This window comes from Eucalyptus grandis, chromosome 8, assembly GCF_016545825.1.
Source record: "Eucalyptus grandis isolate ANBG69807.140 chromosome 8, ASM1654582v1, whole genome shotgun sequence".
Classification (NCBI taxonomy): Eukaryota; Viridiplantae; Streptophyta; class Magnoliopsida; order Myrtales; family Myrtaceae; genus Eucalyptus; species Eucalyptus grandis.
The window spans coordinates 59,098,489-59,124,405 of record NC_052619.1 but is presented as its reverse complement, the minus strand read 5'-3'; the positions used below and the strand labels follow the sequence as shown (position 1 = coordinate 59,124,405).

The following is a 25,917-nucleotide window of genomic DNA, read 5'->3' as shown; positions in this document are numbered from 1 at the left end:
AATTATCACGACAAAGAGTTCAAAATAACTAAAAATCTTATTTGAGTTCTTACGGATCAAATTAATAATTATATTGACTCAACACTTAAAATACTATCGACAAACCCCAAAAATTAATATAATTAAAAAAATGATCCGACATCTTACGGATCAAATTAATAATTACAATAATTCTGGAGAAGACCCTACGGATAATGCCTACAAAATTCATGAAATGAAGATCACTTCAAATTTACACAATAACAACTAAACTTAAAAGAAATAGATAAAATAAAGTTAATAGGAAAAAAAATAAAACTACCTAATTTCCTTTCTTTCTTTTTTTCCTTTCCCACGTGTAACCGTGGGTCTCCAAGGGCAGCTAGTTGATCAGTCCGGCAAGGGAACTCCGGCAGAGGTAAGCCAGTGAACTAGCAGCAGCAGAGGGATGCGGAGCACGGATCACGTGTGGGCGGACGACCACCGGCGTCGACTTTGCGGATGGCAACCGGCAGGCCCTCGGGCAGAGGAAGACCCAGGCGTCAGGGACTCGGGGCGAAGCGGCAGTCGCGGCTGGCTTCGGGGCGGCGAGCGGCGCGGGTCGGTAGGATGTCGGGGGAGCGAGCAGCGCGGGTCCGCCTAGCTTCGGGGCGGCGAGCAGCGTAGGTCGACAGGACGTCGGGGGAGCGAGCAGCGCAGGTCTGCCTGGCTTCAGGCAGAGCAGCAGCGGCAGGTCAGATCAAGCGGCGTGGGTCCGCCTGGCTTGCGACCTGGGTCGCTGATCGGAGGTCACGGCGGTGCAAGCTCCAGAAGGCAGATGGATACATCGAACGCAGGGGGGAAAGAGAAGATGAAGTGAACTGCTTTTCCTCCTTTCACACGTCTCTGTCTCTCTCTGCTTTCTGCTTTCTCCCCCTGCTCCATGTGTACTTTCTGCAAGAGACTTTAACTTTTCTCAATCGGAAGAGAATTCCTTTCTCCGTTTTCACTTCCTTCTTTCGACGGAAGAGAACCCCGCATTTTCCGAAGCCTTTTCTTCTTTTTTTTTTTTTTTTTTTTTGGTACCCAGGGAACCTCCCACTTTTTCTCTTTCTTCCTTCCCTTTCGACGAAGAGAACCCTGCGCATTTTCTCTTCCCCTTTGCGAGCCTCTCAACCGCGTGGCCCCCCCCCTATTTATAGAGAGAAAAGCCCAGTTTGTTCTACGTACGAAGATTTGCAGATATTGACCTAATCACTAAGGATCATCCTTCGAAGCGGAGAGATGTGCTCAACAAGAAAATAACTCTAAATTCTTTATGAAGATTTTTTTTTAAAGATAATTCACTCAACTTTTGATATGGCTTCATTATCCAAAAATCCTTCAAAATCTCTTTCCTCCACAAAATATTTTTTTAACAACTTCTTTTAAGAGATAAGTTAAATATCATTGTTACCCTAATGTAAACAAATAAAAATAAAAATAAAAATAAAAATAGTTAAAATTTAGGTATCAACAAAAAAAAACAAAAAAATTTAAAATCCAACCTAACGCATTTCTGTCTTGAGAATGACATTTTGAACGGTAACCAAACGTTTTCAAAACTCAGACATTGTTCTCAGGAGTAAAATAGAAAAATCATTTTTGAGTAGAAATTCTTCTCAAAAATAAAATAGTTGCCACACCTTAATCATTAAAGCGTAAAGCACAAACTTCCAAAAAAAGTGCATTAAATTACCGAAATAACTTCTTATTATTATTATTATTATTATTATTATTATTATTATTATTATTATTATAAAATACCATCAAGCTGTGAAAAGGACGATATAATAAAGTGATGACCGAAACCCAATTTCGATGAAGTCAAATCAACCCGTTATTGCCTGGTCAGGACGAAATAAGCATGCCTCGACGTCCTACCAATGCATTGACATCTTTGTTCCTACGCACGTCTCGACATTTATTGACCGTCGATGAGTACCTCATTTACATGCTCCCACGGTTGAAAAGACAAGTGAAGCAGCGGGTAGGTAGAGGGACTGGCTTCTATTTTACCTTTAATTTAGTTTAGCCAAAGCGTAAGCATGGACGAGCTCCATAGTCTGAGGAAAAGCCCACAACACTTGACCCTATAAACGAGCCCACCAGAAACTTACATCATGCCCAAACACTCAAGGCCCACCGGCCGGCCCAACATCGTCCCCGTAAAAGAAGGACGGAGGCATTAAAATCCGCACGGTGCTCCACTCGGTGTCTCGATCAACTTTTTTTCAGTTGCCGACACACGCACGAAAGAGGTGCGACTCATTGATTGAGATATGTCGAGACATCGACAGGAGCACTCTGCGGGATAGGGAATTTATGGTGCCTAGAACAATAGGTTTTAAAAGTTTAGAAAATACATGTCTTCCCTCATTTTTATATTGAGCTAATGCCTCTAGAAATCTCAAATCAATATATCTATACGATATTTTGCTAGAGACTACTAATACTATTGTTATCATTTATCCCAAATTATTTTTTCACGTCATTGGAGTTTATCCCAAATTATTTTTTCACGTCATTGGAAATACACTCATGACAAATTTATTGAAATATCTTACTGAAATTTGTTTTAAATATAGCATAAATGTAGCGATTTAAGAATTTTTGTGACATAATGGTGAGTTCATAATAAATATGGCATGCATGCATAGATTTAAAGTGTTAGGTTAATATAACGAAAAAACCCTAAATTAGTACACTCGTGATAAATTTTCCTAAAATTAATTTTCTAATCACTAAAAACTTTAAACTAATGCATTTGTGATAAATTTATCGTATATTAGTTTTATCACAGTTTGGTACATCTCAAATTGGTAAATATCATCCATCTTGACAATTTGACAGTAGAATTTCATAGAAACTAAGGTAAATTTATCATTGATGTACTAATTTGAAGATTTTTTGTGATAAATAAAGATAATTTGGGATGAATTTATCATAAATGTACCAGTTCGAATTTTTGTTGTTGTATCAACCATAAAATTTTTTGTGAAATAAAAAAAAAAATTCCTTTTCAGTATTTAGGCACGGATTTAGGTCCAACACATTTATAAAAATACTCCAAGCGTTAACATCCTCAAGGTTATAAGTGACAACGGTAATATGCTAACACAGATAAAAACATATAGAAATGACAATATATACTGATAAAACACTTATACCAAGGTATGCCCTATGTAAAGTGCGGGCTTGTGACTAGCATATACTAATTACTAGAAGCACGACACGCGTACAATGAAAAACTTCATCTCAAGTGACCCTAAATTTCAATGCAAATTATAGGCGAAGTTTTTTTTATAACGGCTTCAGCCCTTTATTACAGACAAAGTTAAGATCACCTTAAAGGGCGAGAACAAATTTCTACTTCTGTCTCTCCATGATCTTAATGTGCAAGCCATCACCGAGACTCAGAACTGGGTTGCGACGAATATTGCCTTTCTTCACATTCGTCCATCTGATCGGATTGCAAAAGAAGAGAAACTTTCAGGAATCGCATTGCTTTAGATTGCTGAACTTGCGTACCAAGGCCGTTGGCATCGAGAAGGTTAAGGCGAGTACCTATATTTCGTGACCAGGATATGGAGAAACGTCGACAGCAAGGCCCTCACGTACTCCGCTCCGGCACACTGTTTCATCCCTGATCCGAAAGGCATGAAGTTCTTCAGCATCACATCTGAATCATATTCCTGGAATTGAAAAGGCAGAACTACAGTCAGTGTACCAACCTCGATGGAGCTCAATTGAAATTGATCACGACAACAATGGACAAGTGCTTTCAATTTGCACCTCACCTTCCAGCGCCATGGGTTGAATGTAAGAGGGTCTTTGTATGTCTCGGGATTCAAGTGAAGAGCGGAAGTAGCTATCAACACTCCCCAGCGTGCCGGAATTGTGTATCCTGCAAGAATTCTAATCATCATATTGAGTGCTAGATCTGATGTTGGAGTTTGACGACTTGTCAATATTACATATCGTACCGTTCCATTCCACATCAGTTTTTGTTCGCCTAAACAATCCCGGCGAGATGTTTCCCAACCTCAAGGATTCATGGATCACCTGTTTTTTGCACAGCAATGGTTCAACAAGACTGTTTTGTGTACTGTCTGTACTAAAGAACTTTGACCAATTAGCTAGGGGGCATACTTGAAGGGTAAAAGGCATTGATTTGTATTCCTTCCATGTGATCGAGGATTTCGAAATTTCTCTTTCCTTTATTATTGACTCGTGCTCGTCCTGGAAAAGAGTGCGAATGAAAAACTGGGCAAAGATTTTCGTTAAGACGCCAAATGCAAATGTAATGTAGGATTGGCAGTTCATACGGTGATTTCTTGCAACGCTCTAGGGTTCTCTTCGAGGAACATCAGAGCCAAAGTTAACGTCGTCGAAACAGAATCGAAAGTGACGAAAAGAAGAGTAAATATGAGTTGGACCAGGAAATCCTCTGTCAAGAATTTCTCTTTACTCATATCTTGCATGACATGGCAAAGGAAGTCATCGTGAAGTCTCCCGTGGGAGGAAAGGCGATCTTTCACGGTTCTTCGAATCATTGACAACGCCTTCCTTCGATCCTGCATTAATTCATATATCAGAGATTGAAACTTAGATTTCATATGATAAGATCGACTTCTAACCAAGAAATTGGTTCATTTTACCTTGAGGCATTTGTGATATATTGTACCCGGTATATTCAAAGGAATGGACAAGAGGCCTTGGACGAGCGAAGAGAATAAATCACCCAATTTCTTCGATGATTGTGTAGGATCATGACTGAACAGTAGCTTTGCACTAAATTCGATTGCCATCTATCAAGAACATCAAAAAGAAAAACGTTATGTTCAACAGATTAACTTGCTTGCAAGAAAGGGAAAGATCGTTCAAAAGCCTTTTCGGTTCATGGCTTTGATGTTTACAGTTCCTGTAGCGTATTTCACATCCATCGATTCTTTGCCTAACCATCTCTTTATAGTCGCTTGCGACACTTCTTCCATCAAAGGAAACAGCCTCTCCTTCAGGGCCTCCATGCCGAAGTGCTTTAGGACTGTGCCTCGGACATATTTGTGAATGTCTGTGACATTGAGGCTCGCCTCGCCTTCTTGTGCAAAGAGCTTTGCAAATGTGTCTAGGGCCCATGACTCGAACAGTTTGCCGTGCTGTTGAAGGACGAAGTGGCAAAATTTCGGATCGGCTGATACTATTATCGACCGACCAGCCACGCTTGTTCGAAATGTTGTCCCGTACCTACATCCAAAAAACCGACGAAGGGGCATTTTCACAGCCGATCTTACGAAGTAAGATCAGAATTCACATAATTGATGCTCCATACAACTCGTCCGACAACCATATTCGATAATTATCTAGGCATTAATTAAGTAGCTAGTTTAGTAATCTTCGCAATTTCCAAAGTATTGATTCTTCTCATATTATGTACAATCAGTGCTTTAAAAATTGAAGCATTCCAAATTTAGTATGCTCAAAAGCATCAATACATTTGTTGCTATGACACAGCATGGTATCAAAGTAAATTGGGGAGAATTACCAAAAAAAATCATCAACCTATTATAATTATGTCAATTTAATCATAGTTTTTTTTTTGTCAATTCATATCTAAACTTTTTGTATTTGTTCCAATTCAGTCCATCTGGCCAATTTTGGCCGATCGACGCTGACTTTTAAAAGAATATTTTAATATTTTTTGAACTTTTTTATAATTTTTTTTTTTTTTCATTTATTTTCCTTACCTTTTTCCCTTCCCTTTCCCTTCCCCTAACCTTAGTGCCAGCAAGGGTCGTCACCGACCCTTGCCGGCCACAGGCAAGGGTTGTGATGCCCTCACCTAGTTTGGGCGAGGGCCGTGACGGTCCCACTCGTGTTGCCTCACTCGCAGTCGGTAAGGGTCAACCGGTGACCCCTGTCGACGCTAAAGGTAGGGGAAGGGGAAGGGGAAAGGAAAGGAAAAAAAAAAAGAAAAAATGCAAAAAAATTAAAATATTTTTAAAAATGTCATGTCGGCGCTGGCTAGTCGGATGGATTAAACTAGCATAAATACAAAATGGTTAGGAATGAATTTGCAAAAAGAAGGTTTGGAACTTAATTAACAAAAAAAATTATAATTGAATTGTCATAATTATAATAGGTTTATAACTTTGTTGGTAATTTCCCAAGTAAATTGCACATAATCCCCATGGAATGATGGCAAAATGCTGCACTTGACAGTCTAGGGGTCTAACAACTCATTTAATCATCCAGTGATTTTCATTTATTTTGCGGCTTTACACCCTAAAATGCCACTCAAAAGTGAAAAACCTTGTGTTTTGTGCCTTCCAAAATGTACAGAAAAAGGACAAAAAAAGATATTGGATTACCCTCATCAAGTACCTTTGAATTCTGTCCTTGAGGAAAGGAACGAGGTCCAAAGAGTCGCCAGGGACCATCAACTGGAGGGTCTCGCCAATGAGAGGAAGCCCGAGAGAACCGGGAGGAAGAACGCCATTGCATTTAGGGTTCCTCCATCTGTAAACCCAGTGACCGAGCCATGCGATGGCCAATGCCAACACGCATGTTCCAATCACCCACATCGTTTGTTCTTTTTCTCAAGAGAACACCAGGCTTTGGTAGTAGTTGGATGTTGAATGAGGGTGATCTGTGGTGGGTTTCTCGAATTTCTTTATTCCCTCTCTGTCTCTGTCTCTCTCAATTTGAGGAACTCTACTTTCGTTGGTTCCATATGGAGATCTAATGCGCAGTGGTTGGTTTAAATAGGGCCAAAGGGATGACCATGGGCATCATTACCAAAAAAAGCCTAAACTTTTATATTTGATGCGCAGTGTAGATATAAATTCAGTACTAAATTTTTTATATTTGATTAATTTAATCCTAACATTTTCAACGATTTGCTAATGTTGTCCTTTCGGCCAATTTAGCCAAAAATTATTGATGTGGATATCAATTGTATTACATGACATGCCCGACTTTGACGTCATTAATTATAGCAATTTATAAAAAAAATGCTGAATTTTATTATTTTCTTTTTTGTTTTGTTATTTTATTGTGGCCAACAAGGGTTACCAGCCCTCGCCAGCCACAAAAAAAAAAAAATTATAAAATAATAAAAATTCAGATTTTTTTAAATCATAAAAATTATTCACATTAGCAATTTCTTATCAAAATTTAAAAAAGAAAACAACATTGATTAATTGTCAAAAGGTTTAAAACTAAATTAATTAAATTGAAATATTTATGACTAAATTGGTATTTGTGCAATAGATTTAAGATTTTTTTTGTAGTTTTCTTGATGATCATGTACTCACCGAATGACAAGATTGTAATTAATTTACGCAAAAAGCATGGGATGGTCTTGGTATTCAGAAAAACCATGTTGCTTGGTTTCTAGTTGGGACGAGAATTTTGTGTCTCATGTAACTCAATATAAGTACTTAGTCTCAATTTCCCCCTACATACAGAAAGAATTAACTATTGAGGGATACATACGTAAGACTCCACTCATGAAAGCTCATTATTTCATTATCCTTTGAAGGGGCTTGATCCAAATTTCCACTTAGGGTCTCTTAGTTAATGCTTCTATTTTTTTTGTTTTTATGTTCTTTTACTCCCCAAAATAGGAAAAAAAGAAAAGAAATCCATTTAGTAACGTCAATAAATTTTTCTCTTCCTTGGAATAAAAAAGTGGCTGAGAAATATATTTAGAATAAAAATAAGAAATAGAAAAAAGTAACTTTTTTGTTCCTAGAAACAATTTTTAGAAATTAGCTTCTTTTTTTTTCTTTTCTCCTTTTTCGCCTCTTGCCGCTCGCCACCTATTGTCTGACCACCACCACCGACTGCTGCTGGTCAGCTACAAAGTTAGAAAGCAAATTATTACTCATGCACGGCACCGATGATGCAGCTCGCACAATTATTACTCATGCATGTCACTATCGATGTAGCTCGCAAAGCTTGTGCAACTAAGAAAATATTAGGTGCATTAAATATGTAAATTATACATAAATTGACACGAGGCAAAGTGGGTCAAAAGGTTTATAACTAAATTAGGCAAATTAAAAGGTTTGAGACTAAATTATATAATATGTTTACGACTTTTTTGTTGTTGTTGTAATTATCCCTAAATAAACAGTCACCACGTAAATGGTCGTACTTGACTCTATAGATTGCTTGGATCGCGTTCTTGCTTCAAGTTACTTCAGCTCTTCATTCTTGGTCTCTTCGTTTTTTTAATTGCCAAGGTTTCGTGTTGGCTGCCGTGACTTCTGTTTTAGTGACCTTGTTGGTTGCTTTCTGTTTTTCTTGTTTTTGTTTCTCTTTGCCTTTGGCTCTTTCTTCGGCTCCCTTCCACTCTATCTACTTACTGTAGTTAGAGTGTAAGTCTTTGGTGCCGCTTTTGTATTTTTGTCCTTAGCTATATATCCATTACATTTACCAAAAAAAAAAAAAAAAAAACTGTCACCACGTAAATGTACAATTTTCAGGTTTATTTAAATCGATGATCATTTCTTCAAGTTCCCTCCTTTGTATGTTCTGATTCTTCACATAAAACAAATTGATTAAATTACACCAAGCCGTCATTTAAGCACGTACCAAATAAATTAGTGAGTGCCATGGTGGTTGTTGCCTAGCGGTGCGACCAATTAAGATAGTCACTTAAGTATGACAACTGCAATGGCGGTCTAGCCATAGATGAACTACGGGTCCATGTGTGTACGAGAGAAAGAGAAGTCACATGCGATTTTTTTTTGGGTAGATGGGGAGAGCATATGCACTTCGATTTTTTCTTTTATTTCAAAGTACCTGAAAATTTTTATAATTAATGGAAATTTGTGGATGCAATGAGTAATAGCTCATCCGAAATATGATTAATGTCTTAGGTTTTTTTCTGTGAGAAGATAAAAAAATTATATCTTTGTTTTATTAAGCAGAGACAAACACACTAGTGAATGAAAAATGGTTTACGGTAAGGAAATTACTGCAAAAATCAGGAAAACTAAGGATGGGTAAAGCAAAGAGTCATTGATTATTCTCCACCGAAAAATCAGAGAGCCTCATTACTCATGCACTATCCTGACGACGAAGCTAGAAGACATCAACCGACCACGTCAGCTTCATGACTACGATCCCCAACCACCCCCCAAAAAAAAAAGAAAAAAGTCATTTACCACCGAATTTCTCTTTTTAGTTATAAAAAATTGGTACAATGAGGAATTGAAAGGTTTGTGGACCCAATATTCATTCCTATTTATCATGGTCCCAATTAGTCTGGTGGTTGACACGAGATCTATTCTTCATCTTCTCATAAAAGAGTCAAAAGTTTTAATAATTACACTATTACCTGTATTTTTATATTAATTCCCTAAATAATTTAAAAAGTATGACTGTCTTCCTATTACTTTTCTACCTTTCTTATGTTTATAAATACCATGATAGTTTCATTTAAGTATATTGTAATTTATGATCTATATATAGTTGAAATCTCATTTAAAGTTGTATTGAGTTGATATTCCTGCTATTTTAATCTCTTAATTTACAAATTCAACTAGATTCAAATAAGAAAACATGAAGCACAAAAAAAGTGAAAATTTTTCTCAATCTAAAAGTTTGGAACAACATTTAGGTGTATTTGTTTTGCAAAAAAATTTCCGGAAAATGTTTTCCTTATTTTCCAGCGTTTGGTTCATTTAGGAAAATGAGTGATGAAAAATATTTTCCTAGTCGACGGAAAATATTTTCCTTCTAAAGCTTAAATTCAGGAAAACGATTTCCCTTTTGAAAGAACCGGAAAACATTTTCCAAAATGTTTTAGGGTCCTTGCTTAATGAAAAATTTATTATTAAAAAGAATTTCTAATTAAAAATTTAAAATTTGTTATTATTATATCTTTTCTTTTCTTTCTTCTTTCTTTTTTTCTTTTCTTGTTTTCTCTTTTACTTTTTGCTTGTGAACGTAAACCCTAACTCCTCCTCCCCTTTACTCTCTCCTTCTCCTTTGCCCCCTCCCTTTCGTCACCGCCGCCTCCTCCAACCCTAGCTCCTCCTGCACTCCCGTTGGCTTCGCTCCCTCCTTTTCCTCTTCATCAACGTCTTCTACACTTTCAATCATTTTTCAAATGTAATCCAAACATCAAAAAATATTTTCAATTACATATCACCAAACAAAGGAAAACTAACCGTTTTCCTGGAAAATGGTTTCCTTAAAACATTTTCAAAAATATTACATTTTCCATGAAACAAACACACTCTAAAAAGTATGCCCGTCTTCCTATTACTTTTCTACCTTTCTTATGTTTATAAATACCATGATAGTTCCATTTAATTATATTATAATTTATGATCTATATATAGTTGAAATCTCATTCAAAGTTGTATCGAGTTGATATTCCTGCCATTTTAATCTCTTAATTTGCAAATTCAACTTGATTCAAATAAGAAAATAGGAAACACAAAAAAACTGAAAATTTTATCAATCTAAAAATTTGGAACAACATTTAGATTAAGTTAAAATTGTAATCAAACATTCTCATGAAAACACTTATTTTAAAAATAGATATGAATTCGATTTAACTTGAAATGAGATTCTAGTTTTACGATTGTCAAGATTATAAATTGAAATGAAATTAACTGGAGTTACAATATAATTAAAAAAAAAAAACAAAAAGATAATGAAAACATAGCATTTATCTTTATTTAGTAATTGGATTGAAATAAAATAAACTATAGTGTAATCATGAATACTTATGAATAGTACTAAAGGACTAATTTGAATTTATATTATGGAAATTTGAGAAACGAGATTGTGTCACAACATTCCCAAAAATGAATCACCAAAAGGATGTGTAATAGATTACCAAGCTCAAAGACTTAACGCGGAGTCTATCAAGCCCATACTTATTACAACTTTTGGGATTTTAATTTAATTAGTTTAACATGCAAATTGATTTATTCAAAAGCCGCCATTAATCAATTATCGGTAGGTCACCTAGACACCTAAGTTAAGTGTTGCAGAGTACTTTACTTATATGAACCAAATATTTATGAATACAAGAACTTGATTATGTTAAATAAATTTAAAACCCTTTTGCTATATGTTCACTTTATTTCAAAAATATTTTGCAGGCTGAGTTTGTTAATTTTAATTTAAGCCACCAATATGCGGGAGGTGATCATCCATTGCGTCGACAATAATTTAACCATCAATAATCAAAGCAATATATAAATTGCTAGAGATAAAGGCATAAACATAAATACCTAAAGCAAAGCCCATTAATTGCAATGCATCGAATGTACTCCAAGATATTAATTAAAAAAATGCAGGTTTGTCCTAAACATGATCTTCACATGTAATGACATCTAACCTTTTTTTTTATTTTTCTTATTCTTTAAAAAAAATCAAACTATATGCAATGCATGAGATATAATTTTGAATCTAAGTCTATGTGATCTTAATATAATTAATGACATATGACATTGCAATTTAGGGATAAGTACACTATTGGTGCCATAAGTTGTGTACGGCGCTCACTTTGGTGCCAAAAGTTTCCATCAGATTACTTAAGTGCCAAATCGGAGAAAAATAATCACTTCGGTGCCACTCACGAGAAATTCCAGCAAAAAATGATTATGTAGCTTTTATATTTAAAAAAAAAAATTGACATGGCTTAAGATTGTCCACGGTGGATGGCATAAAACGATGCCGTTTTCCTTTCTTTGTAAGAAGCGACATCATTTCTTGCCATCCACTGTGAATTCACATAAGAAACGATGCCGCATTGCTTCATAGCAAAAAACGATGTCGCTGAAGAGGGAGTAAAATAGGGTTCGTATCGGTTCTTGACGTCGGCCGTAGCTCGCTCACCCACCGTTGTTCACTCACCATCGTTCGCTCGCCCGCCGTCACTCGGCCACCACTATAGTTGCACCGTTGTTCATGGTCGTTCGCTGGCTGACTCCCCAACTCTCGCTCACTCAGATTTGTCATGTTCTCTACATGGGTCAATTTAGCGAAAAATTTAGGGTTCCGACAGGCAAGTTAGGGCGCGGAGGGCAAATTGAGGGCTCGGCTCAAGGGAAAGTGGTGAGGATGTCACTTTATGGGGACGGAATAGAAAAATTGATTCTTCCATCGTTTGTTCGCTTTCTGATGTGAGGACAAAATAGAAAAATGGGGTGCGGAGGGGCTTGACTCTAAGGGAAACAGTGGTGGGACCGAATTTGTTTGTTTAATTAATTAGACCGCTTCTGTGGGGGACCGAATGTGAATGTGATTGAATTGAAAAATTGGTGGTGGGGACCTCACTTTGTTTATTTAATAAGGTTTCTTTTATTTCTGTAAATGCACCGAATTTGGGAGATTTTAGTCGCATTTGTACAATAAGGACCTGCATGTGAAGTTGCCGATTTTGTCATTTGGTCCTAACAAAATGACAATGACTCTTTTTCTTCTTTTTTTCATTGGGTGCAGAATCGACATGGACGCGAATCAGGTAGGCGTCATTGTTTGCTATGGTGGAGAGTTTGTTATTGGCACTAAAGATTGGGAATATAATGGTGGAAATGAAGGTACTCAATGTTTGGAAGCCATTATATATTGATTTTCTAAGGGATTTTGTGTATTTTTTACGATGCAAAGTGCAAAAACTACATTACTATATTCCTGGGAAGGAATTGAAGGATGGGTTGAGATTTTTTAATGACAATAATGGTATTAAGAATATCATTTACCATTATCTTCACAGTAAAGAAGTTAAGGTATATGTTGAGTATTATAGTGATGATGAGGATGAGGATGAGGATGGTGGGGATGAGGATAAGGATGGAGATAAGCAGACCACCACTGAAAGAGGAGAAGTGAGGGATCATGTTCAAGCGAGTAATCAAGTTGGGGATGAGTTTAGGTTAGATGAATGGCAAAATGAGAGGGAGAGAAGTCATATTGATAGAGATAAACAAAGAGGGAGATGTCCTGAAATCTTGGGTAAAAATTTGGGTGAAGATAGGGGCGATAAAGACTTCATTGGATTAGAATAGGAAATTGCTTTATCCAGTGAATCAAAAGATGAATGTTTGGCTTTAGTAAATTTCCCAAGTGACGAAGATGATGATGAACTCGCACAGTCAAGACAAAAGCAAAGGGAATTTCTGAGAAAAAAACTTGCAGCTTCAGCAAAGAGGCCCGAACTAGTAAATAAAGATGGAGATCCAGCTGAAGATAAAATAAGTGAAGATGAAGAAAGCTACAATAATGAAGTTGCTGGTTCGGAAAATGAGCTTGACAATAATGATGAAGAACTTGTTTGTTGAAGAAAAAGTAAGTACCCTTACTATGATCCGACTGTTGATAAACCTGTTTTGTCAGTGGGCATGAGATTTGACAATGCCAAACAGTTCAAGGAAGTTGTTGTGAAGAACTCCATTAGTGAATAGAGGAGCATTAAATTCATTAGAAACACAAAGGAATTTGTGAGAGCTAAGTGTTAACAACCCAATTGTTCATGAAAACTCTATGGCGCGCTGAGTAAGAATGGGTTATTCCAGATTATGTCCTTTTAGAAGGAGCATACTTGTCCAATTATCTTTAACAATAAAAGGGTAACAAGTGTGGTTATCAAAGCATTTTTTCAATACTATCAAAGCAATGCCCGAGATTAAGAATCCTCAATTTCAACAGTTAGTGAAGGAGCAAGTTGAGGTTAATGTGTCGAGAAATCAATGTAAGAGAGCTAAGATGATGGTGATGAATTTATTGATGGGTGGGTATAACGAAGAATATGTGCAGGTATAAATGCATTTTTCAAAACCCATCTAGTATTGTATATATAGAGATTGTGGAGAGGTCACTCCCTGATCTTGGGACTAGATTTGATAGATTTTATGTATGTTTTGATGCATGTAAACGGGGCTTTTTGGTTGGTTGTAGAAGAGTTATAGGATTAGATGGATGTTTTTTAAATGGTTTATGCAATGGGGAGTTGTTCGCTGCTGTGGGGAGAGATGTCAATAATCAAATGTTCTCAATAGCTTGGGCGGTGGTGAAGATAGAGAATAAGGATATTTGGTCCCAGTTTCTAAAATATTTAATGGTTGACCTTGAGATAACCGATGGGGGAGGATGGACATTCATGAGCGACCAACATAAGGTAATTTCATTATCAATTAATTCACTCCCTTTTAATATTAATCACTTGCATATTTTTCTGACTTGTATATATTGGTTTGAATTTTTGTAGGGACTTATTCCTGCATTGGCTGAGTTGATGCCATATGCTAAGCATCGAATGTGCGTGAGGCACATATATGCAAACTGGTCAAGGAACTTCAAAGAAGATAGGCTGCAAAAGCAATTTTGGCAAATAGCAAAGAGTACGAACATGGTTGATTTAAGATTAGCCAAATAAGAATTGTTGCAGCTGACAAAGGAAGGTTTTGATGCATTCTTCCAAATAAAAGCTAAACATTGGTATCGAGCCTTCTTTAGCGAAGAGTTCAAATGCGATATCATTGATAACAATCTCAGTGAATCTTTCAATGGCAGAATTTTAGAGGCTAGGTGCAAACCAATCATCAGTATGCTTGATGATATTCAAGTTATGGTTATAACTAGACTGCATAGGCAAAGAGATGATGCTACGAAATGGAGTAGAGACTGTGGCCCTAGGATTATGAAGAGATTGGATGCAAACATTACTGCGAGTAGGTTCTGCCATCCAGTTTGGAATGGAGATAATGAATATGAGATTATTCAAAATCAGAACAAGTATGTTGTCAACCTGGATAGAAGAAAGTGTTCATGCCGAGCTTGGCAACTGAATGGAATTCCCTGTGCCCATACCATTTCTGCTATTCAAATGAAGCAAGAAAACCCAGATGATTACTTATATGATTGGTACAAAAAAAAACTCATACCTTACTTTATACCAATTCATAATATAGCCTATCAGAAGCAGCAAATGTTAGAAGCCAACAAATCATGAAAGCCCTCTACCTTTACCGTTGAAGAAGCAAATAGGAAGGCAAAAAAAAAGACGAAGAATGCAGTAGGAAGAGGCATCAAGTCAGAGGATGAGTAGGACTGGGTCAAAGATAAAATGCTCCTATTGCTACAAGGAATGGCATAATAAGAAAGGTTGTGAGCTGAAAAAGCAGCATCAACAGCAAGATGTATAGATCCCATGCATTTAATTTGTTGTACTTCAATTCATTTGGTTGACAATATCACTATGTTCTTGTAGTCTAGGAAAACTTCAGAGGTACTTCTCTTTCAAGGTGGGCCAACTCAAGAATCAATGGCGTAGCCAAATAAGAGTGCTCCAAAGAAGAAGAAGACAGCGGGTATAGCTACGAAACAGCCATCCAAAAAGAACCCAGCACCAGTTCCATCTCAACCAACGATTGGGAGCAGTAGTGATGATATGGACCAACACATGACACGTGCTAGAACAAAAATAGCCGCTGTAAAAAACAAGGAAAAGGAAAATGAGGTGACAAAAAACCTAATTAAAGAGTCTACACATCCAATTTGAAAGAGTGCTCGGATTAGGAATCAATTCAAAACTTCAAGAGGAAAAGGAGATTAGGGTGTTGTCAATATTGACTTATGGGAGGGTGTTGGACATTGTCTCTTTTTATGTGGTGCTAGACATGGTCTCTTTTCATGTTTTTTTTTTATGAGAGTGCTGGATATTATATTATTAATGGTAGTTGATGTCTGCATATTGCCATTATTTTTTTTTTTTAAGGGTGCTGAACTTTTGGTAATGGGGGAGTAAAGTTAGACATCTTTTTCTTTTCTTTTGTAAACAATCAATCAATGTTAATGGCAAGTACTTGGAATAACTATTTTCTCTTGTGTTGATTTCGGCTAGAATGCTAGCAAGCCTTATATTTTATTTTTGTTGTTGCTGCAATGTTGTTGTTACTGGTTGAAGTTGTGGATTATAATGAATTTGTGGGGTTTTAGTTATATGTGCTGCTGCAAAAACATTTTGGGTGCTAGTACATCTTGTTGCATCAACACTTGTATGGGCTGGTGCAAGAAGATGCACCAGCAACCCAACCGGTGCAAGAATAAGGTGCATTTGGAATGTGATGTTTAGCACTAACATATTCTTTACTAAAAAACTTGTGCAACATAAGTGATCATTTTGTAATCGCGACTGGCACTTAAATGATCACTTTTATAAAAACTTGATACTCAAGTAATCACTATTTATAACTTATGGCACTGAAATGGTCAATCGTGAATTTGCTACCATCATTTAATTTCGTCATGGTTTGTAGTTGCAGCAAACTAGCAAACCAACAAACCAGTAAACTAGCAAATTAGCAAACCATTACCAAAAGCTTTCAATGCAGCAAACTATTACCAAATAAAAAATGCAGCAAACCATTATATTTGAAGCAAAAACTAACAAAAACAAACATTGACAGTACACAACTAAATAACAAAACTTTTAAGTGCTTACAACTAATGTATTCTAAATCCAACATTGCATTTTATCCATAGATTACAACAACAAAACTTTCTGCTCCATACAAAAATCGTAGCAAACCAAAAACATATTTTACTTATAAATAATCCAATACAAGTGCATATTCCACGTCTTCGACTATGGTAGACATACAAACTTCTTCTCATTACTCACTTTACATTTGAATAAACTACCCAAGAGAATAAGAATACAATCAACGCTCAATAAAAGTTTCTTTCAATTTTCAGCCTTGAAACCTCCCTCTTCAAATGGTCACTAGAGATGTTATACCTTTCATTTGAACTTGCATTGAGTCGACATCCTCCAACTCGTCCATTAACGTAGGTGGAGGCTAATTTCGGCCTTCAAGTAACTCTAATATCACCTTTGTCGCTTGATCAGAGAATTTCCTATCAACCCATCTGAAATATTGGCACTTCGAGCCTTCTCTATATCTACTGCACCCATGGAATCTTCTCCCGGGATTCATCCGAGTCCCCGATGTTCTTCTCAGATTCAGTAACCCACAATAACAATAACACTCACCATCTAATTCGCTTTTCTTATAGGAATGTGAGCCGCTACTGAAGCTTCTATCCTCCATTTGCAAGAGCAAGCTGATAACTTTGGAAGAAAATCGAAGTATGCACTCAAAACGGTCAAATTGAGGATTTAGGGTTTTCAACTTTCAATTCTAGTTGAAATTAGGGATTTAAGGTTTCTTATTTGGGGGAAAACGGTAAACAGTGTCGTTTTGTTCTTTGTATGCTGATTGTATTCTCTAGCAATCTACGTCGACGTCAAAAATTAATAAAAAACTGCCACGTCGGATTTTTGGCCAACCAAATCGGCGGTGGCACCAAAGTGATCATTTTTCAAAATTTTTGGCACTTGAGTGATTCGATGAAAATTTTTGGCACCAAAGGAAGCACCGTACACAACTTATGACACCAATAGTGTACTTCTCCCATGCAATTTATATGCAACTTAATTCAAATGATAGGCAAAAATAATGAACTAATCTAATATGACATGCAATCTAGTTTATATGAGCCTAAATAAGAAATAACTAAATGTATGTGATGACATGGGAATCATGGCATGGCATGTCATGACACGGCATTGATGACATGGCAATGATGCAACTACTTCTACATGATATATGTATGTTTTTTTTTTATGAATTTCTTTTAAGGCTAAAAAAGGAAATTAACTAAAATTTGTTATTATCTAATTTAAACTAGGAAATAATTTAAAGTAAATCCTATTCTAAATTAGGCAATTTCCTAATTACTACGCGGCTCATAAATATGTAATTTATCTTAATATGCAATGCAATTTTTTTTATATTTTTCATAATAGGAAAATTTCCTAAATTAGTAGTACAAATATAACATGCTCATATAATTCACACATTCAACTTAACCCGAAATAGAAAAACAAAAGTGATACGGAATCCGATCTGAAGCTTTAAAGATTGAATTCTCGATAATATGCATGGTTCAATAAGAAATTTCCCATTTGGATGTGCCTAAAATCTCATACCAAATCGTGTTAGAATTGAATAGTCACAATTTAGGCAATTGAATATTTGAATCAAATATAACATAGAAAATTAATTGAATTGGATTATAGACTCAAACGAGCACGAGGAAGATTCACAATAATGGTAATTGGCGAGGAATATCAAGAGGTGGGGTAGCAACGTTAGAGACTATGAATATCATAAGGGAATCTAAAGATCTTTGATACTTGATTCCTTTGGCGAGGCTATGGAGGTCTCCTAAAATTCCATTATATTTCAACTTAGAATGAATAAAAGCTCACTATTTTCACGAGACCGCACGTTGAACTCTCCCGGCTTGATCCACAAGTCCAATTGGTTTGATTTTCTCCATCAAGAATATTGTTACTCATATTTTCTCATAAATTCAAGAGAAATATCTTAGTACTCTCCACAAAGTTTGAGCGTGATCCAACGGTTAACAAATGTGAATTCAATGATATCGTGCAACTGCCTGTTGGAATCTTTTCGAGGGCCACGGGTGAGAGAGCTCGTGTTGTGTTTTTTTTTTTTTTTTTTTTACTCTCTTGTGTCCTTTTTCTTTTCTATTAGATATCGCCGACCTCTGTGAACTCCAAAGCACATACTTATAGGTGATGCAAGAAGATTAAGCTCAAAATGTGATGCTAAATCAAAAAAACAAAAAAGTGCTAGAAAAGAGTTTTTTTGCCATGAAAGATTCCCTTTTGATGTTTTGCCCTGTAAAATTTGTTGCGGTAGTAAAAATATCGGGACGGGTGTAGTTGACCATGATAAGGATTTTTGCTTGGCCTTATCTATTTTCTTTATCCAAGAAGTTTGATAGTGAAAGGTTTCTACCTCATCCTGAGGAACAGGGCTCTCATACATAGAGAAAGGGAACTTCCATGCGAGCGGGGGTGGTCACGTTCCTATTTTAACTCCAAGAGATGCACCTTATCTTTAACAATAGGAAAATCTCTTATTATATCTTATGATTTAAATTGTGATAGCATCAAGTTTAACTGCTCTCCAAGTTTATTTTTAATAAATCAATTCCAACTTGGCACCCCTTTATCTACAATTTTTCAGCCACCATGAAGATTTAATGGGCTCAATTTGATTTTTACCTTATCCGTTTAGTTCAATTAGTTCAATTAAACTCATAATCTCTCTCCATTAACTCCAACACTATCTTATGGGCCTAATTAAAATGCTTATAATATCCACATGCAATTTAACTAATATATTTGTTTAGGGGTTGGAGTCGATTCCTAATTTTTCTATGCAATAAATGTTTAAATAAATCGTCAAAATTTAGGTATCAATAGGTTGAACAAATAGAAAGTTCAGGGATTAGGCTAAAAATTTTGAATGGTTCAATGACCACATCCAAATCAAATTATTAAAGATGAAATTGCATGTTGAGTAGGGGTTTATGGAGTATTTGTATTATATTATCTTCTATCATTTGCTATAAAATCAGAGAGCTATTGCTCATAAACGATATGGAATGTAGACTAGCAAACTTTGGGCACCCATCCTATAATTATATCCAACGGCGGGAATGTTCATATGTGGTGAAAAAGATGGTATAACTAGGACTTGCAAGGTATATGGACCCACTTTCAATTCAGACATTTTTATGGTGCCGATTTGTTTGTTGATTGATAGTAATAAAGTTGTCAATTTAGTGAGGACGTTATCTTGACAACAGGTCCCCATTTGTTTGATGCAATGGGGGTAATGAAAAAAAAATTAGTATCTAAGCACTTATCAATTTTAAGATTAGCAAACCAGTCAACAGAGCAATTTCTTTTCCGAAAGTTATATTGCACAAAAACTCAAAATGAGAGTGCAACTGTCTTCTAATAACTTTAAGTAACATAGGGCCATCATTATTAATCATGTGCTCAGGGCTAGTAAGAAAGTAATGGCTTTAAAGTCAATCTCAACAATGATCTTATGAAATCCAAGTCGTTTTGTGAAGTTGCATTCCAATCACAAAGCCCAAAGTTTTGCTTGTGTTGACAAACATATTCCTCTGAATGTAGCAAAACCACCAATTCAGTCCTTCCTTTCATTTCTAAATAAACTTCCTGCACCAACAAGTCTTGGGTTGCGATCAGAAGCCCCACTCATATTCAATCTAGAAGGTGGATGATCCCATCTTATCAAAATTGGGGAAATGGATGATCCACTTGACATTGAGTTATTTCACAACGAACTTTTAATGATTTCGTTTGTGTATGACCAAATTACTTTTTCCGCACGGTGCTCCACTCGGTGTCTCGATCAACTTTTTTTCAGTTGCCTACACATGCATGAAAGACGTGCAACTCATTGATTGAGATAAGTCGAGACACCGACAGAGCACTCTGCGGGACAGGGAATTTATGTTGCCTAAAAAATAGGTTTTAGAAGTTCAGAAAGTACATATCTTTCTCATTGATTGAGATAAGTCGAGACACCGACAAAGCACTCTGCAGGACAGGGAATTTATGTTGCCTAAAAAATAGGTTTTAGAAGTTCAGAAAGTACATATCTTTCCTCATTTTTATATTGATCTAATGCCATTAGAAATCTCAAATCAAAAAGTTGCCGACACACGCATGAAAGAGGTGCGACTCATTGATTAAGATAAGTCGAGACACCAACAGAGTACTCTACTGGACAGAGAATTTATATTTCCTAGAAAATAGGTTTTAGAAGTTTAGAAATCTCAAATCAAAAAGTTGCCGACGTTGCCTAAAAAATAGGTTTTAGAAGTTCAGAAAGTACATGTCTTTCCTCATTTTTATATTGATCTAATGCCATTAGAAATCTCAAATCAGTATATCTATATTACATTTTGCTTGAGACTACTAATATCATTGTTATCGTTTATCCCAAATTATTTTTTCACATCATTGGAAATACACTCATGACAAATTTAATGAAATCTTATAGTGAAATTATGGTAAATGTGGCATAAGCATAGCGGTTTGAAATTTTTTTGTGACATTAATGGTGAGATCGTAACAAATAAGGCATTTATGTATCGATTTAAAATTTTAGGTTAATATTTCAAACTGATATATTTATGATAAAAATTTTCTAAAACTAATTTTATGATCATTAAAAATTATAAATTAATACATCTCGACGAAATTTATCATACGTTAATTTTACCATAAACCGGTACATCTTAAATCGGTAAACATCATCTAACTCATTAATTTAACAATAAAATTTCATGAAACTAATTAAGGTAAATTTATCATGGTCATATTTTCACCAAAAAAAAAAAAAAATTATATCGGTCATACTAATTTGGGGATAAAGGGAAAAGCAAGCTCCTTTGCGTGAACAAATCGAACGATCGGAATCTCCAGCCAAAAAGATTCAAAGGAGAGAGAAATCGAGAAGCGCCTTTCCTCCCATCGCTATCTCCATCTCCATCGTCGCTCTTCCTCAATTCCAGAACCAGAAATCGAAGAACGAAACCCTAGAAAATCTCTCCCCCTCCCCCACCAAAATCCCTTCCCATGTCGACGTTGCCCTCCTCCTCTTCCGCCTCCGCCTCTTCGCAGTTCACCTACCAGACCGGATCTTCCTACTTCCCCCTCCCCTTCCACCTCCAGCAGCCCTCCGCCCCGTACGCCGCCGCCGCCGCCCCTCCCCCTCCCCCGCCTCCCGCCGCCGCCGCCGCCGCCGCCGCAGCAGTGGCCGCCGCCGCGACGGCCTACGCCGGGCCTGTCTACCCCGCTCCCCCGCCCGCGCCGATCGCCGGCGTCTATGCCCTCCCGCAGTTTCAGCAGGTAAAGTTCGTCCGTCGATTGTGTGGTTGCCGGAGCTGAAGCGCGGGTTAATTGGGGGATTCCGTTGGTCTTGATTTGTTTGGTATGAGCTGTGGAGAGGGATTCTTGTTTAGGCTTAGCTTTAGGGTCTGGAGTTATAAGCTGGAACCAGAAGTGGCTGCATTTCATTGAATTTTTGTGTCTTTTAGCTGGTAGAGAGTGGATGGAAAGTGTTGGTTATGGAGAGGCATAAACGTAGTTTCTTCTAGGGGGAAAGTTTTGATTTTGTTGAGGATTGATCGAACTTGAAGGATTTTTGTTTGAGCAATTTCTTATGCTAGTGGTGTATACCAATGGACACCATATAGACGTTTGATCCCCTTTTAAATTTTTCGTTTTTCATGTGTAGGCGCAGCAATTGTTTCAAAAGGATGCGCAGATTATTACACCCGAAGCAATCGAGAGTGTAAAAGCTGCTCTTGCCAGCAGTGACATCGAACACAAAGCGGAAGCTAAGAAGAAAGCAGTACCTCGTAAAGCCGCTGGGCAGTCGTGGGAGGATCCAACACTTGCGGAATGGCCTGAAAGTATGAATCATGGGCGTTTCCTCTCGACTGATATTGGCTTTTGTCTTGTACATGTTGGAGTGGCTTGGCTTGATTCATTAGTAATTTGCATTGCCTGCAAGTCTTTTCCTGTGGTCAACTTGAGAGAGAATTCCAATTTCTTAAAGTTCTTGAGAAGGGTTTGAGCTTCTTTCAAATTGGATTATGTAGAGTTTAGGTGGGGAGCTAAATCCTTAATTTATCCTCTGAAAAACTGGAAATGGTTAATTGATTGTTCATGCTTTGGGATTGGTTTGTGAAAGTGCTTTGGTCTTATGCATTTCGAGTTCCATCTAGTTAAAGTAATTTTGATTTCTAAATACACAAATTCACAGATGGATAATTTTAGTTTGCTTCTGCTTCCTGTGACATAGCCTCTTGAAAAATTCTGAGCCTGGCAAAGTTCTTGCTTACCTCCTTGAATGAGCTGCTGGTAAATGTAGGTTTATATTGCATGCTATGAAGAACCAGTATATCCTCGTAACTCCCTCAAAGGCAAAGCACATGAATTTTTTAGAGCATCTGAGGGTCCCAGTTTATGGCATCCACAGGAAGTAATCCTTCTAATTGTTCTGGATTTGTTGCTCGCTGCATTTCTCAATCTGTATTTTTCAATAATAGGATTAATTAAATGCCTGTAGCTTTGTTTTGTTTGGTATTGTTATTGATTTTTAGTCAGATTCTTGATATACAATTTCTTTCTGTCGGTGACATACTAACGTTTCATTATGGTCTTGGTACTTGCAGATGATTATCGATTGTTTTGTGGTGATCTTGGTAATGAGGTGAATGATGATGTACTTTCAAAAGCCTTTTCGCGATTTCCTTCCTTTAACATGGCCAGGGTACGTTCCTGAAAGATTGATAATTTCAGTTTCCTTTGATTGTTGTTTATTACCTGTTGAGTGAAGATGTTGCATTTCTTGCTTCAGATTTTTGTTTGAAGAACTCAGAGCAATTCTGTTATTTTAACTGTTATAAGGTAGGTTATGCTCATTGTTGCATTGCTCAAGTATACATCGCTATTAGTTCATGCTGGGTAGAAGTTCACTAGGCGTCCCCATGACCCGTGCTTTCTATTAGTGTAAATAGATTGATAATTATAGCAATTTGCAAAATCGGTGCATTTTGTAATCCTGAGTACATTGGAAGGTTAGTTCAAGCACACAGATCAATTGATAAGGCAGTATGACTGAAATATTCAACTCAGCATTAGTCATCCCTGTGTTGCCACAAAAAATTGATATGGTTCATTAAATAGGTGACTCATTTCACACTGTATGCTTTAGCTGTGCTATAGTTAGAAGCACTGCCTTGAATGCATCATACTAATGATACTTGACAGGATAGGCTACTTATAGGGCGATATGTCAATGATTGAATCCAAATGCAAGATTTAGATGGTGTTTGTAGAACATGCCACGATAGATATGTTATTTAACCGCACAAGTTCTTCCATATTTTCCTGTGTATGGCTAACGACTTTTCCATGATTTCTTTTTTGGGGTGAAATTCCTGGAAAATGTAGCTGATTTTCCAAATTAATGAGCAAAAGAAAAGTCGAGTACTATGTGCACAACTCCTTCAGAGTATACCTCATTTGGATACTTAAAATCCTTCATAGTTAATTTGTAGATTTCATTTCTCTGCTAATATATGCCTCAAGAGGACTAAGTTTCTGGCTCCCTTCCCTGCATCTGCTAGTCTTCAAAGCACATATATGGATGTTGAAAAGTAAATAACTGAATTCCCTTCACACAGTTGATTGATTTTGCTTTTAGTTGTTTCCTTGCTGTATTGATGGGTAAATGTCCTTTACTGTAGTTTATAAACTTATTGGAACCTTGTTTCTATGCTTTGGACTGTTCAAGTTTTTGTTTTTTTTGTTGGGTCAATTGTATTTTTGCGATTCAATGCCCCATTAGCTAAACCTTCTTGTGGAGACAAGTTCTAAATGCTTACGCAAAATTTGTTAAATTTAGGTTGTCAGAGACAAGCGGACAGGCAAAACCAAGGGCTATGGATTTGTTAGCTTTGCCAGCGTAACTGACCTCGCTGCTGCACTCAAGGAGATGAATGGTATTTATATCTTTTTCACTGACTACTGAGTCTACCATTTTGGAGTGTTTAATAGGCATTTGAAATACCTTGGACTATTTCTTGTGGTTGAAAGTATTAGTTCATTGATTTTGTTAGCTTTTGAATGTTCATTTTTGGCAATCTTTCACATCTTTACCATGGGCATCAGTTCTGAGGCAATAGATCGTTATCTTTATGAAGCACCTAGCGTGGAGGAGGGATTGTACTTTCAAGATTGCTGCTCTAAGGATCTCTTTTCTGAATGAGGCTTTGATGATTCCTTGTTAAAATATTCTGTTTAGGCCTCTGATGAAAACCCTTTAGCTTCCATTTGAACATTTTGGGTTTCTAGATGACAAGAATTGCTAATCAACAGACTCGATTTTTTATGTTTAATTACTAGCGCTGCCACATGAGTATAACGTAGAAAATGCTAGAATTATTTAAACTGGTTTATATAATTCATTTACTAAATGACTGTCAAACTGTGTTGGTACTTGAATATGGCCTACTTCTTAATGGGGCCATTCACAGTTTAACATGTCATTTAGTAAAACCAATATTGTAAATCAATCTCAACTAGTCTAGGATTGCTCATTGCTCATTTAATATTATAAGATGAGAAATGGTTTATTGTGATCGGCCTTGGATCAGAATGAGCAGTTGGGTTCAACCTTAAGTCTGCCGTGATCGTAATCAATTTTACTCTGTGGAACTCCCTATGTGTTGTTACCTTGACCCTGACATACATGTGTGAGGGACTGAATTGTTTTTAATCATGTACTATTTCAGGTAAGTACGTGGGGAATCGTCCGATTAAGCTCCGAAAGAGCAACTGGAGGGAGAGAACTGATTTTGATGCTCTAGGACGACATAAGGTTATCTTACGAATCATAACTTGGTTCCTCTCTTTCCCTTCCCAGATCTCACCTTCGCTGCTAACATCTCTCTTGTTATTCTGGCAGAATCAAAGTCAGAAGAAGCCAAAGCTTTCAAAGAAGGGGATATTTCACAAATAGCTTTAGAACATGACTTTTACTCATTTTTATGACCGTGATCTTAAGATTTTCGGGGTTTTTTCTCGCTGTGTATTAAATCTAGTGATCCATGGGCACATTGAAGTCAATCAAATTATGTAATCACCCAATTTCTATCATCTCATCAGTTTCAGCGGTCTCAGGCCGTCTGCCTAAACGCCATTGCATACTGTCAATGTTCATGCCTAAATGCCATTTCATACTGTCAATGCCCGTTATTTTATCATGGAATGCCGGACGTATGATAATCCGTGCTTCATTTCTTGCATTTCACTTCTTTCAGTTGAATTCCGATGCAGTATATAGTTTGTTATAATATGGCACATTTGGCGTAGAAACTGTTCCCTATGCTTACATTAGGAATGCCTTTTTGGAATCGCCATTATACTTAGTGGCGGCTCAGGACTGAGCAGGGGCA

General features: G+C 36.8%; 2 protein-coding genes across 4 annotated transcripts; one reads left to right on the top strand and one right to left on the bottom strand.

Annotated features, from left to right (window-relative positions):
- Positions 1-3,121: 3,121 nt before the first annotated feature.
- LOC104415368 (cucurbitadienol 11-hydroxylase) lies at positions 3,122-6,745 on the bottom strand. 2 transcript variants are annotated; one of them, XM_010026651.3, is made up of 9 exons: positions 6,382-6,745; positions 4,917-5,244; positions 4,659-4,808; positions 4,326-4,574; positions 4,150-4,239; positions 3,984-4,062; positions 3,798-3,904; positions 3,565-3,692; positions 3,122-3,460 (listed from the first exon to the last, which is right to left on the bottom strand). In XM_010026651.3, the coding sequence occupies exons 1-9, from the start codon at positions 6,579-6,581 to the stop codon at positions 3,367-3,369; spliced, it is 1,425 nt and encodes a 474-aa protein (XP_010024953.3). In that variant the 5' UTR covers positions 6,582-6,745; the 3' UTR covers positions 3,122-3,366. The 2 variants fall into 2 exon arrangements, 1 of the variants encoding a protein (XP_010024953.3); XR_005545422.1 differs by having other exon boundaries at positions 3,406-3,460; positions 3,565-3,643; positions 3,732-3,904.
- A 14,614-nt stretch (positions 6,746-21,359) lies between these two features.
- LOC104415366 (RNA-binding protein 42) lies at positions 21,360-25,747 on the top strand. Of its 2 annotated transcripts, none has more exons than XR_005546054.1 (6): positions 21,360-21,799; positions 22,188-22,365; positions 23,131-23,228; positions 23,316-23,365; positions 24,366-24,462; positions 25,255-25,300. XR_005546054.1 is itself a non-coding variant. In XM_010026649.3 (6 exons), the coding sequence occupies exons 1-6, from the start codon at positions 21,527-21,529 to the stop codon at positions 25,479-25,481; spliced, it is 786 nt and encodes a 261-aa protein (XP_010024951.1). In that variant the 5' UTR covers positions 21,360-21,526; the 3' UTR covers positions 25,482-25,747. The 2 variants fall into 2 exon arrangements, 1 of the variants encoding a protein (XP_010024951.1); XM_010026649.3 differs by lacking the exon at positions 23,316-23,365 and adding an exon at positions 25,428-25,747 and having other exon boundaries at positions 25,255-25,340.
- Positions 25,748-25,917: the final 170 nt, after the last annotated feature.